This window comes from Callithrix jacchus, chromosome 14, assembly GCF_049354715.1.
Source record: "Callithrix jacchus isolate 240 chromosome 14, calJac240_pri, whole genome shotgun sequence".
NCBI lineage: Eukaryota > Metazoa > Chordata > Mammalia > Primates > Cebidae > Callithrix > Callithrix jacchus.
In genome coordinates, this window is record NC_133515.1 from 53,236,467 (window position 1) to 53,251,027 (window position 14,561).

Here is a 14,561-nt window from a genome sequence, read left to right on the forward strand (position 1 = left end):
GTTTGAAGAGGCATGCATTACTCAAATCTGGGTCAATTTGAAAACCAAAAGAATAACTATAATACATTAAATACAAGACTCCATGAGTTGACAGTGAGACTTTTTAAATGGAGATAGTGAAGAAGGGAAAGTTCTTCTTTATAACAGAATGCCAATTAATATACCCAAGAATGTAAAAAACTGAAGGGATATTTTAAGAATTATACCGCATCGCTTCTGTAGGTTTCTTGCCCAAAATGTTTCACGTTAACATGAAAACACTATTCATGTTAAATATAATGCTACCTCTAGTGTGTGATCCTTAATGGGATCCTAAATTGGGGAAAGAGGTGGAACAGCCCTAAAGAGCATTATTAGGACAGTAAGTGAGGTGGTTCAAAAATTTAACTGCCCGGAACTAAGAAAGGACAGCCAGAAAAGCAAGAAGTAAAACGGAAGTTTATTCTCACAGAAGTAAAGAATAAAAATGTTTCAAGTAAGAAGTGATCACAATGTAAAATGTTATTGAGAGGTCAAGTAATATAGACAAATATTTGCCAAGTGTGTATGTTTTGTGTTATTATTGTTAAGAGGAGCATTTAAGGCATTTTTTTTCTAAATGGTTATTACTAATATATGTGGGACTATGAATCTCTTTTTTATTGTAACTAGTTCATTTTCCCCCAAAAGCCAATACATGTTCATTACAAAAATGAATTATAAAATAAGGTAAAAGACAAACATAAAACCCTACAATCTTACCCACCCAGACAACTACTATTAATACTTTAGTACTAACATATGTACTATCATGTATATATATAAATTTATATTTATAAACATAAGATTATTCTTCACATATTGTTTTAAAACCTATTTATCTGGCAAGCTGCGGTGGCTCACGCTTGTAACCCCAGCACTTTGGGAGGCTGAGGCAGGTGGATCACTGAAGGTCAGAAGTTTGAGACCAGCCCAGCCAACATGATGAAACCGTCTCTACTAAAAATACCAAAAAATTATCTGGGCATGGTGGCACACACCTGTAATCCTAGCTAAATTGGGAAGCAAAGGCAGAAGAATTGCTTGAACCTGGGAGATGGAGATTGTAGTGAGCCGAGATTGCACCACTGTACTACAGCTAGGGCAACAGAATAAGACTCCGTCTCAAAAACAAAAAAAAACCAAAGCAAAAAACCCTATGTATCTAATATATTGTGATTGTCTTTACATATCAGTAGACATATTTGCAATATGATTTTTAAGGCTGTACAGGAGTACACTGGATGAATGTACCAGTTTATTTAGTTAATCCCCTTTACTATTTGGATTGCTTCTAGCTTTTTGCCATTACAAAGAGAACTGCAATGAACAGCACTAGAGTGAAATGTCTGAATAGGCTTATTTATTTTCTGAAGCTAAACTAGAAGTGGAATTGCGGGCTCAAGAGGCATTCATATTTTTCAGGCTTTTGCTATGTAGTTAAATTGCCTAACAGATTTCATTAATTTACATTCTCACTAACATGATGAATGGGCCCACCTTCTGGTAGCCTCACGATCATAAACTATTACATAATTATTTTTCTCTTAGAACTATTGCTGTATGTTAATTCTATAACCTGCTACTTTCTAAATAATAATTGTAGAGTTTTCCAGTTGATTTCTCCCACATCCAGCCATTTTTATATTAACTATAAATGGGTGTGGCATGGTGGCTCACACCTATAATCCCAAGCACTATGGGAGGCCAAGGTGGGCAGACTGCTTGAGTCTAGGAGTTCAAGACCAGCCTGGGCAACACGGCAAAATCCAATCTCTACGAAAAATACAAAAATTAGCTCGGCATGGTGGTACATCCTGTAGTCTCAGCTACTCAGGAGGCTGAGGCTAAAGGATTGCTTGAGCCTAGAGGTAAAGGTTGCAATACGCCGAGATCATGCCACTGTACTCCAGCCTGGGTAACAGAGTAAGACCCTGTCTCAAAATAATAACAACAATAATAATAAAGATAACTATAAATGAAAAGATAGTAAAAAATTATTTAAAAAACTGTTCACCCCAAGAAAGGAAATCACAGTATACAATAAGTTTAATGTTTACTTTAAATAACTACAAAAATGTCTTCCTGCTAATCATCATCATAAGATGTGTCTACAAATGAAGAACGAAAGGGTAGTTGTAATGCAAATAGTAAGAAGATGTAAAACATAGTAAACAGAATTAGAATGAGAAAATTATTCTGCTTAAAAGTAACAAATTGTCATGGAGAAGAAACAGAGCATCCTATGCCTTATCTTGTTTCTGAAGATGTCTGTAACTGTATACTTACAACAAAGGTCTGCGTTCTTGCCCAAATTCTGCTTCATAGTAGCCGTCTCTGCAGTCTTTTCCAACTAAATCATGAGGATGAGGTTTATATGGGTCATTCTTCGTTACTAATGTAATTCTCACTTTTCCTTTTCCATAATAGTTCATAATCTGAAAAAAGGGGGAAATTAAATATATGATCCAAATGGATCACATTATAAACAGATCTAAATGAGAGTTCAATTTACATTAATTATCATGTAATCAACACCTGATAAATAAAGTCCAACTGATGAAACTTTCCAGAGAATACCAGTAGAGAAAAACTTACCTCTCAGTTCATTGACATATTTTCTGCCCTAATTTCAATTGGTCAAATCATTTGACTATGCTTATTTTCCTTTCAAAACAAATAAACTATACCCAAATTTTATCATAGACATGAGAAAACAGATGTTAAGTTACTGAATGCCCAGCTCTTAAATGTACTGTCATGCCATAAACATTCCTTGAAAATATATTTAAGCCACACTGGAAAGGATAGCATATAAAATGATCATTTTACTTAATATGTGACATTCCACTTCATAAAAATATTTGTTCAGTAAGCATACCCCAAGAGTTCACTCTAGAATAGGCAATAAATCAAATTTAGTTTAACAACATCAAATTTCACATAGAAAGTACATACAGAACAGAGTAAAAAGGAGAGTTTAACATGGAAAAGGAAGGATAGAAACTAATGCTTAGTTTGAAAGCTAGTAAATTTGTAAGAACAAAGCAGGGCATATAAAAACCAGCATACCACAAAGGAACAAGGTAAAGTAAGAATGGGTAGCTTACCAGGTAGCGGCCACTAAAATCTGTAATTTTGAATTTAAATAGAATTTGAACAGTAACCAGAAGGTATTACATTTCTTTCTGGATGAAAGAGAAGGTAATTGCTCAAGACTCTAAGGAGGCAAATACAAAACTCAAGCTGCAAAGTGTTCAGGACCTACTGGAATTGTAAAAATACAGATCTTAGAAATATTTTAGAGATGCATAGGATAAGATGAATTATAGTTTAAAAATGGCTCCAAAATTGGACAAATAGTATTTCCTTATTTCCTTTTTATTAGCACCTCATCCATTTTAACATTTAAAATACTTAGATAACCCAAATCCATATTACTGCCTAAAATGTGATAAAAATAGGAATCTGGAATTCAATATATAATCTTGCCATTAGTTTATTCTATAATTAGCAATTCCCTTTAAGTTCATCAAAAGAATAGACTTTGTAAATAATCTACTTATAAAACAGTGAATTAAGATCTGTTGATAAAAGTAACACTTCAAAATCTACTTTGCCATTAAAGTTTTTAATTGGCATTTAAAGGATAAACCCTTCACTGAAAGTCAAATAAAAAAATAGCTGACAAATAGAAAATATAAATTTAGTACATCACGCCTGTAATCCAAGCACTTTGGGAGGCCTAGACGGGTAGATCAACTGAGGTCAGGAGTTCGAGATCAGCCTGGCCAACATGGTGAAACCCCGACTCTCCCAAAAAATACAAAAATCAGCTGGGCATGGTAGTGGGTGCCTGGAATCTCAGCTACTCGTTAGGCTGAGGCAGGAGAATCACTTGAACCCAGGAGGCAGAGGTTGCAGTGAGCCGAGATCATGCCATTGCATTCCAGCCTGGGCAACAAGAGCGAAACTGTTTCAATAAATAAAAATAAATAAATCTAGTACATCTTATAACTATTAGTATGTTTACCAAAGTCAAAAGTTTTTCAAAATTTATGCTAATACAAAAAAAACCATATTTAAAAAGTGTTATTTCAAATCAGTCAACGAGTCAGAGAATCAGAGACAGGCAATAAAGGTAAGGAAAAAGAAGAAAAAGATGTTCTAGTCCTAAGACTAGCCAAGAAGAATTGTGATTGAGTTCTCAAATCCATGTTTAATCTACAGAATAATATCACTCACCTCTGTAAGGAGAGAATGTGTTTTCCTTATTAGCTGTGTGTTCCATGAAAGAGAACATGATCCAAAAGCTGTCAATGTACACTAAACATTATGAGTCGCTCTACTTAGGTTAATACACAAGCACCATATAACTATCTGCAGTGGGAAAGACTCCATACTATATTTAAGAAATGTCCTTAGACATCTATCTAATATAGATCTGTTAAAAAAGTGAAAGAGGGGCCGGGCATGGTGGCTCACACCTATAATCCCAGCACTTTGGAAGGCCGAGGCGGGTTGATCACGAGGTCAAGAGATCGAGACCATCCTGGTCAACAAGGTGAAACCCCGTCTCTATTGAAAATACAAAAATTAGCTGGGCATGGTGGTGCGCGCCTATAGTCCCAGCTACTTGGGAGGCTGAGGCAGGAGAATTGCTTGAACCCAGAAGGCGGAGGTTGCGGTGAGCCAAGATCACGCCATTGCACTCCCGTCTGGGAAACAACAGTGAAACTCCGTCTCAAAAAAAAAAAGAAAAGAAAAGGAAAAGAGGAAAAAATAAAAAGACAAAACTGTGGATATAACTGTGAAGAAACTGGCCCTTAAAAATAATTGCTATAGCTGATCTATGAGGCAACTAATAGAGACAGACACAGAAGAAGGGTCTATTACCTGGATAGAAGGGTATGTTCGGTTGTTGTCTGTGCTGTGCTCCCCTGGAATGCTGCCTGCTGATCGCCCTTCACATTTGTATCTAAAACGCATTCCCCTCTGTCTGGGTTGTTCAATTATCTCTATATACGGGTTATATGCACCTGAAATTTTTTTAAAAAGGAGTTCAGTGAAATTAGTGTAACAATTAATAATGCATGTTAACACTTCTGTTTTTTCATAACAGCAGACTTAAATAAAGATTTTTTTTCCTCCTAACCTTAAATAGCAAGGTTGAAATGTTATCTTGGAGATATGCTGGGAGAGGCACCTTTTTTTCCCTATTCAAATTGAGTCCCTATGCAGTGTCAAAACAAGTCATTCAAACCATATTGATGGTTAGCACTTTATAGCTTAGTATCTACAGCTAATGTCAATATGAAGTTCTGAGATAACCACTTCAGAGATATCCGCCTCCCACGTGAGACCTAGCAGAAGGGTTTCCCCCAAGATTCCCCGAGAAGGGTAAAGAAGATTACACTCCTAAAGTGAGTTAAATGTATTTAACTGCTTGGTTTTACATCATACTTTTAATACTGAATGAAAAGTCCATTCACTGAAAGTGAAAATGCATTTAAATCCTTGCATAAGCATAGGTAAGTTTTTTTACATCTCCATTAAATATTAAAAAACTTACACATAGTATATCAGAACAAGCCCCAGGAAGGACTTTATGCTCAAAGAATGTGCAATCATTCCCATGTAAAATATATCTAAAGTAAGACACAACAAAGAAAAAACATTACTTACTTTCTATAATAACTAAAATTCAAAATATGCATCTGCAGAATGAACTGCTGATATACATAATGACATGGATGACTCTTAACATCATGCTAAGTGAAAGAAGTTAGATCAGAAGACAACATACTGTATGACTCAATTTATATGAAACTCTAGAATTTGTAAAGTAATATATAATGACCCATAGCAGATAACTGGTTGCCTAAGATAGGGTGGATAGGAAAGGCAGGGGGGATGATGGACATGTTAATTATCTTGTGATGATGATTCCAAGGTTGTATACATATGTTAAAACTTATCAAATTGCACACTTTAAGTGTGATTTGTTGTGCATAAATTATATGTCAATAAAGCTGTTTAAAATATATGCAACTTTACTATCTTATTATCCAAATTGTGGGAGAAAAGGTAAATAGACACTCAACTGTGCTTGCAAGTAGGGGAGTTAACAATGTATTTTTATTTCAGGGGTGTGAAGATGTTTTCCATTAAAAAAAAAAGTGTTCCTTAATCAGTTTAGTGATTTCTAAATTCTCACAATTACATATCCATTTTGCTGACTAAGGCTTATCTTGTTAGAATGCAAGCAATACAGAGAAATGGTAACACAGTGGGTCTCATCAGAACAGTATTGAGAAGAGGCCTTTAGAATTCTACCCAGCTACTTCTTAACAGTAAGACCATGGAAATGTTATTAAAATTAAAATCCCTTAGTTTCCTCTTCTGTAAAATAGGAATACTCATAATAGCACCTACCTCATTGGGTTGTTGTGAAGAGTACAGATTATATGTGCTAAATTCTTACCAAGTGTCATATATACATATACATTCAATAAATGGTGTCTATTATTTCAGATGCTTTCTTGATAACAATGATGTAGTGATACCATGATTTTATCAAAACTGCCAGCCTAAAGGACCTTACAGAAGAGCAAGTCAAACACAAATTATTAGACTATAGCAGGAAGGAAAGCACTAACAAAACTCTGCGGAAATGATAATAAGAGCAAAAGAGTCAGGAAAGCCTAACTGTCAGTAGAAAAAGAGTGGTTAATGAAGCAAAAGAGTAGGGAAATGAAGAGGAAAAAGGAACAGTGTATTCACAAAGGAGGGTTTATTTAGGAATCACCAATGTAAATGGAATACACTTCCACTTTTAGAAAGAGAACTAAAAGTCAGAGCATACTTAGCAATGTGGATTTCCTTTCATGTGTGATGAAATCAATGAATATTTTGATGCAGGCAAATCATATGATCAGATTGGCATTTTAGAGTAAAAACTTTAGTCACAGCAGACAGATAGAAAAAAGTAAGCAAGGAGATCAGTTTTAGAGACCACTATAATAACATGGACAATGATGAGGGTATGTCTGAAATATGGCAGTGATCAAAGGAATGAAGGATTATTTAAAAGATAAAACTGACAGCACTTGGTGAAAATTAGGATTAAGAGAAATTAAAGAATCATCGATAGCTCAGGAATTAAAGAATCATTGATGGTTCCATGGTTTCTACTTTGGGTTACTGAATAAAGTATTACTGTTACTTTTAATTTTATTCTGTATGGTGCAAACTCCTTGTATTTGAATCTACCACCTATTTGTTTATTCAAAAGATAATGAGCCAGAGAAAACTAACTTTAACCCAAACAAGTTCATAATCCTTATTTCAGTTTTACTCAAAAACATAAGATATGCAGATGAGTAATTCACAATTTTATCCTTGCGTATTTCAAATCTTTCAAGTTCATATTTCAATTTTAAATATTTCATACCCTTATATATCCTTGTAGGGGTATTTAAGAAAAAGTACATTTTCCCCTTACAAACTGTTAAAATTAACATTATTTTTTAAGTGACATTTTAAATAATTTATGTGGCTGAAGTAAAGGTCAAATAAATCCCTGCCCGCTACTTATTTAAAGGTGTCCTGGTGGGAAAGTGATATAAAATGACATCGTTAATGATTAAGTGGTTAACTTTGGGAGGAGGGAGTGTGAATAAAAATGCTAGGTTCATAGTGAACATTCAAAGATTTCATTGAGGCCAGGCACTGTGGCTCATATCTGTAATCCCAGCACTTTGGGAGGCCGAGGTGGTTGAATCACCTGAGGTCAGAAGTTCCAGACCAGCCTGGTCAACATGGCAAAACCCCTCTCTCTACTAAAAATACAAAAAATTAGCTGAGTATGGTAGCAAGTGCCTGTAATCCCAGCTACTTGGGAGGCTGAGTAAGTAGAACTGCTTGAATCCAGGAGGTAGAGGTTGTAGTGAGCTGAGATTGAGCCATTGTACTCCAGCCTCAAAAAACCAAAACCAAAAACAAAAAAAACTTCATTGGTTACATGACACTTATTTAGATTGTTTATGAAAAAGTCTATAAAAATAAAAGTAGTTGTTGAAAAGATTAAACATTTTTAAACAGTAAAATTTACATAAATATCAGTTATCATATAATATTGAGTACTTAAAATCCTTGAAATTTATTTTTCCTATTGCAGAAGCTCTTAATTGGTAAAAATCAACAAGCTGGGGTTACAACCAAGTAACAGAGTATATTGCAATACTCTATATTCCCTAGCTGGAAATAATCTCCTGTCCTTTAAACTACTATAGTATTCTGTTTATAGCAATTATTCCAAATAACTCTTAGGGAAAACCTACTGTCTTATTTCTTCTTGAAATAAAGCTATTTGTTTTATTTCTTCAAGCTACTTGAAGGCAGAAATCGTGGCTTACTCATCAGTGCCTTGTACACAGATATTAATTGAACAACTACTGAATGACTAAAAAGTCTTAAGATCTTTTGTTTATACAAGTTATTCAAATGTTAAATAATCAAATAACTGATTATTCAGTATTTTAAATTAGATTTCTAAGAAAAATAAATAGTGCTTTGTAGGTACCAGGATTGCTATACCTCAGTATTTTCTCATACTCTGATTCATATTTCTACTTATCTAAGTTTATGATTTTTTAAAAACTTCCCAACTATAAATCATTTATATAATGCATCAGTACAATTCACCAGTTATTTCCTTCCTCAATACTGTGCTTTGTGCAGTGCCATTCCTCCTGAATATAAAATGTGCTGAAATGTAGTCATCTATGGAGTGGAAGACGGTAAAATACAAATCAGGGAATTGTAGGGAAAATGAGTGCTTTTAACTAAGATAACCTCAAATCGCCAGTTTTGAAAAGCACCAAAACGTCTTCAAAATTGGCTCTAAACAAGTTGATTACTGTATTTTTCTTTAAGCGATACCATGCAAAGCTGGGACTGATCCCCATATTCTAAACAGTCTTTTAAAAGGCTAATATACACCAGAATAACATCTGAAATATAGCCAAAATGTTTCTAAGATATATTTAGGCTTTTATTTACACTTAGGCAAAAAAAGAATGCTATTTTAAAACATAGTGCCTATCTAATAAAGCATAACTTTTTAAGATAAAAAAATTAATGACATTAAAATAAACGTTTAAATGGATCATAAATTATCAGAAATAGACATGTTACTAACATCTTATTGCTAGAATTAGCAACCAGCATCAAGCATACAGAAAAAAGTTAATTATTATAATTATAACACTATTTTAATACCCCTTTAATACACGTTTCGCATTTGATCCTCTTTAATCTCCATTTAAAAAAAATAGAAATTTTTATCCCATCTTACAGATGATGAAACTAAAGTTGAAAATTACGTGAAGTTATAAGAAAAACAAATTATGAATGGCATGCTAATATGGGAGTGCCAAATTTTAAAAATCAATCATTAAAGCAACTGGAGGTAAAGTCACAATAACTGACACAGCACATAACCTGCAACCTAAAATAAATGCAACTTAATTTAAGAAGATAATGCATCCTGGTATAGTCAAATGAGTATTTAGATCCAAAGAAATCCCTTCAACAGAGTTTATATTGGGGATTTACATCAGAATCAGCTAGGTAGTTTTTTCAAAACATGCACATTCTTACACCACTTGAGGTGTTTAAGAGAAACAGAAATCTTCAAGGTTTTTAAAGCCCATATACATTTTTCTGAAAAAGCCTTCCAAGAAATTCTAACATACTCCTGATTAAGAACAATTGCTTTAAACACGAAGTGGAAACAACCCAATGCACATATCTAGAGAAGCAATCTAAAAATTCAGGTACAAGTATGGACTGGGACATGGATAAATTAGGCAAAGCAATTCTGGCTACTTGTAACTTTTTCTCTCCCACTCGAAAAAGAATCTTATTCAAACGCAAGCAAGAAAAATGACACTACAGAGATAGCCTTCAAATGCTCTCATTTATTTAAAAAGTAAATAATTTACAAAATAAATATCTTAACACATCACACAAATGATTGACACACCAGTGTGTCAACACCACAGTTGAGAACAGCTGACTAGACTGCATATCTCTCATAAAGTTCCTGGGTGACAGACTTTGCCTGAGACCTCAAGGAGAAAATGGAGTTAACAACATATATTTTCCAAATATCACCTCTACTTAATTTGGAGAAAAAGAAAATAAGAACTATTCGTTTTCCTCAAACCAGGTCTCTCATGAGCCAAAGTCTATTCCAATATATCAGGCTGACTTTATTACTCCAAAACATCAGGCTGACTTTGAATCGGGCCTTAAGAATCAAAGTATTCAGATGTGTATTCAACTGATGTACACACACAAGGTAAAAACTATAAAAGATTCTGGTAATAGGGATTCTGTTACCATGTGGGGGAAAAGGTAAGTCTTGAAAAAACTCTTTCACATGCCAAGGAAAATAAAGAAACTTTAAAATCTGTCCTAGATTATACAGGTATTAAAGTTAAAACAAATGACAAGACCAAATCACCTCTCTTTTAAAAATGAAAATACAAGAGGCCCAGAAACATGAATTTTAGAAAAACAATTTTATCCCATGCAATATTTGGGTCATGTGCCTACAAAGAAAATCATTTTCAGAGAACCCAGATGAGAAAAAGTTGGAACAAAAGGAAATTCTGAGTTCCTTAAATTGTATCTGAGAAAGATACTATGCATAACCTAGATGTTCCCAATTATGTATGATTCATTGTCTGGCCCCCTCCCTTGTCATTAGATTAACTCATTCCCTTTATCTGTGCCTATCATATATCACCTTAATTATTTAACACCACTGTTATTTCTATTTTTTCATGTGTGGCATTTCTGAAGCATTCATGCTAATATGTGGCCTTGTACTTAAAAAAAGAAGTCATTTGCTGTAGCTATCCATTCCTAACTTCCAGCTCTGTTATTAAAGATTAAGTTGCATCATACTAACTTCTATTTCCCCCCCTTCTCAAGAAAAAAAAAAACAACAAACAGTTCTCTTGAAATTCACACTACAAACAGTTGGTGAGTAGTAAGATTCACAAAAACAGTTCATTCCTGTACTTCCTATTGTGTGACACAGAAGAACCATACTAAAGAAAAACATGAATAAAAATAAATTATCTAAATTTTAAAACATTAAAATTAGTGTTACCAAAGACAACACTAATTATTAGTTAACAGAGCTATATGCCACACAAAGACATTTTGCTTTTTTTACTGGAACAATAAGAAGGTTTAAATTCAGACATAAAATATCTAACTCTACTTATAGTAAACAAAACAGAATCATAAATATACAAAAGTTATGACTGCCTACTATGCATACCTTAGATGTGTTTGGGAACATTTTTCTTCACTATGTCTATTATTAATTATGTCAAAAGACTGTAATCAAGGTATAATTTTTTAAAAAAAGCAACAAAAAGCAGCTTAATACACGATGTGAAATCCTAAATAATCTGCTAACTTATCTAAACAAAATTTAGAATCATATGTATATACATGATTCTAAACTATATTCTAAATTATATAATTTTGCTTAGATTATGATTTCTGTTACTTTTACATTATAGATATCACATATTCAACTACATATACCTATTCATATATGATATCTCGTGAGAAATGAAGAAATATTCTTAAACGCTTTGTAATGAATAAAAGTACTTTTTGAGTTTTAATGCTACCTTACTACCAACAGAATCTAAATTAGGCAATGAAAAACTAAGCAATTTTTTTTGGTCACTCTTCCGGTTAAATTACTGTTTCAAAACAGAATGGGAATTTAGAATTTCATTAGCGAATCTTTTTCTATCTCTAAGGTCTTTATATAACAGATTAAGGAAAAGTACACAGATTCGTTTAATCATTTTTTTAAATTCCAGGCCTGACAGTTTTCTAATAACTGAATTACAGTTTAAATAACTTGTTACATTTTAAATAGTCCCATTTTAATGCAACTATTCAGAAAAGACCAAAAAACAAAAAGTTAAATCACCCTTCAACTTCCAAACCTTTAAAACTTTCCATTTCTTTAAACATTTCCTCCTTACATTTAGGGAATCCTTGGTCCTCACAACAGCACAAAATACAGTGTCAATGAACAAATTTAAATTGTAACACATTTTAAAATCCTGTGAATCTTAGAATAGTCTATATAGAAATGGTTGTTTTCTCTCGCATTTGAAAAAATTAGAAGTATTACATTCATGCAATATATTAGTAATGTTTGATTAAATCGCCAGAAGGCTGAACTTTCTTACTTACGTTAGGTATTCTTCATTACTTCCAAACAAAATCTTTCTGATAACCAATAAATTAACAAAATATTTGAAGTCATCTTAGTTAGCACTTACAATCTACACATGCTTTGAATTCACAAACGTACAGAATTATCTGAAAGTTTGGGGTCACTTAAGCACGTAAAGGGAAAGTTGAAATATTTTAAACTACACTTGTATTCTCACAACCACAAACTGAAATCAAATGTCAAGTGAAACACCCCAATTTCCTTTTCTGCCTACAGCAATAGCTACAGCATTGTTTTGCTCAACCTTTTAAAGAGATTCTTTAAGCTTCGACTTCCTCTTCTCTACTAGACATCGGCTTTCTTCTAAGAGTCACTGAACCAGGCAGTTTGAGGATGGGAGTCAAGTTCAGAAACGGGGCCCCCTCTTCATTCTCTTAGTACAGCATTTAATATATGTGTTTAGCCCTTCCTGCCTCTGCTCACGCTGCTTCCTCTGTCTGGAAAGCGCTCCCCACTCACCTTGCCAAAATCCTGGTAAAAGTCCAAATCGAACCCAGGTTACTTGATTTATCTCCCGGCCCCAGCTCCGGCTCCCCTACGCCCCTAACCTTAAACTACAGGCAGCCCCAAACCATGTCTGTGTATACACGAGACTCTTCCTTGCCTTGCAATGTTTCTTATAAACTTATGTATAAGAGAGAGAGGAAGGAAGAGATTCGAGCATTTATTAAGGGAAATTATATATTTAAAAGTAATAAAGCTGTATTCAATCCTACTTACTATTTAAAAGCACGATGTTCTAAAACTCCCTTTTCCCTTATTTTTAGCCGGGAGGAGCGGGGACTCAACGTCTCTATTCGTCAGATTAGAAACCTTGTGCTTTATCTCACAATAAAAACTTCACATTTTTTTTTCTTTTAAATACAGTCTCGCTTGGTCCCCCAGGCTTTAGTGCAGGGCCGCGATCTCGGCTCACTGCAACCTCCACCTCCCGGGTTCTAGCGATTCTCCTGCTTCAGCCTCCCGAATAACTGGGATCACAGGCGTGCGCCACCACTACGGGCTAATTTTTGTATTTTTATTAGAGACGGGGTCTCACCATGTTGCCCAGGGTGGTCTCGAACTCCCGACCTCAGGTGAGCCGCTCGCCTCGGCCTCCCAAAGTGCTTGGATTACAGACATGAGCCACCGTGTCCGGCCCACAGTTGGTCGAAGCAACATTAAAACTTAAAATACCACGGATTTTTAAATCCGTGTTAAAATACCACGGATGATTTTTAAAGCCGCGCCACATTTTGTACAACTGTCAGTACAAGGGGGATCACCTCTTTGCATCTGATGAAATTAAACTAAAAAGGGGGAGAGAGCTTGCCCGAGGTCTGAAGGTTCCTCATTCTTGTTCTAAAACATAAAACCACCACTTCAATACATACCCATTTTTAAGTATGGGAACTCCTCGTACTCCTTTAGTTCGATTATGACTTCCCTAATCCTAAAGTCGTTGGCAATTTCTAAGGTTCTTGCTTATGACAACAGGATCAAATTACAGAGCGTGGCTTGGATTTCGGACGCAAACCCTGAACCAGGTGACTTTTTAAAAAGCTGACAATTTTATCACATAACATTTCAAAGACAGAACGCGCCCCAGCCAAAACTAAGCTCCCTAAACTCACAGCGGCAGGATCCCCAGAAGAGCTCCTTCCCCCGGTAACACTCACCGGATGCCATGGCTCCGCTCCCCGCGCCTTCCCGCAGGCAGCTTCCAGCGTCCCGGCCGGAGGCGGCCGCAGTCAGTCCGTCAGTCAGTCAATCAGGAGGCCGAGGGACCTGTGCCGGTGGGGCCCCCAGTCCCCCGACCACCCCAGGGTCCTCCTCCTTCTTCCCGCCCTCGGTTGGGTTTGAGGATCACACCTTCCCACCCCCTGAATTCCTGCGCTCCGGGTCGCCCTGCGTCGCCTGTCCACCTTGCGGGAGCCAGGGGCAGGGGGCGGAGCGGGGCGAGAACCGATTCCCCGCCCGGCCGAGAGGCGGGCTGCTTGGCGGGAGGGAATTTCCCGCGGCTGACGTATACCCGACGCGGCCGCCTTCACCCGGAGGCGTGGGGCGGGGCGTCGCGTCCTCGCGGCCCCCCCCCCCCCCGCGCACGCTCACGCTCTTTGCCCGCCTCCGCGCGTACGCCCCCAGAGCTGCTGCTGCCACTGCGGCGGTGGTGGTGGTGGTGGTCTTGGCAGGGGGTCGAGGCTGCGGGAACCTAGGGAGC

General features: G+C 36.0%; 1 protein-coding gene across 4 annotated transcripts in view; it reads right to left on the reverse strand.

The window, feature by feature from the left end:
• REL (REL proto-oncogene, NF-kB subunit) overlaps positions 1-14,283 on the reverse strand; it is a 41,778-nt gene extending 27,495 nt beyond the window's left edge. The window contains exons 1-4 of one of the 4 annotated variants that reach the window (XM_035272505.3): positions 14,020-14,283; positions 5,591-5,666; positions 4,915-5,057; positions 2,308-2,456 (exon numbers count right to left, since the gene is read on the reverse strand). In XM_035272505.3, the coding sequence (XP_035128396.2) occupies positions 2,308-2,456; positions 4,915-5,057; positions 5,591-5,594 (296 nt within the window). In that variant the 5' untranslated portion in view covers positions 5,595-5,666; positions 14,020-14,283. Of the gene's footprint in view, positions 1-2,307; positions 2,457-3,128; positions 3,286-4,263; positions 4,332-4,914; positions 5,062-5,590; positions 5,667-14,019 lie in introns of those variants that run through there. The other 3 variants (XM_002757727.6, XM_008980657.5, XM_017964311.4) reach the window with 3 other exon arrangements.
• Positions 14,284-14,561: the final 278 nt, after the last annotated feature.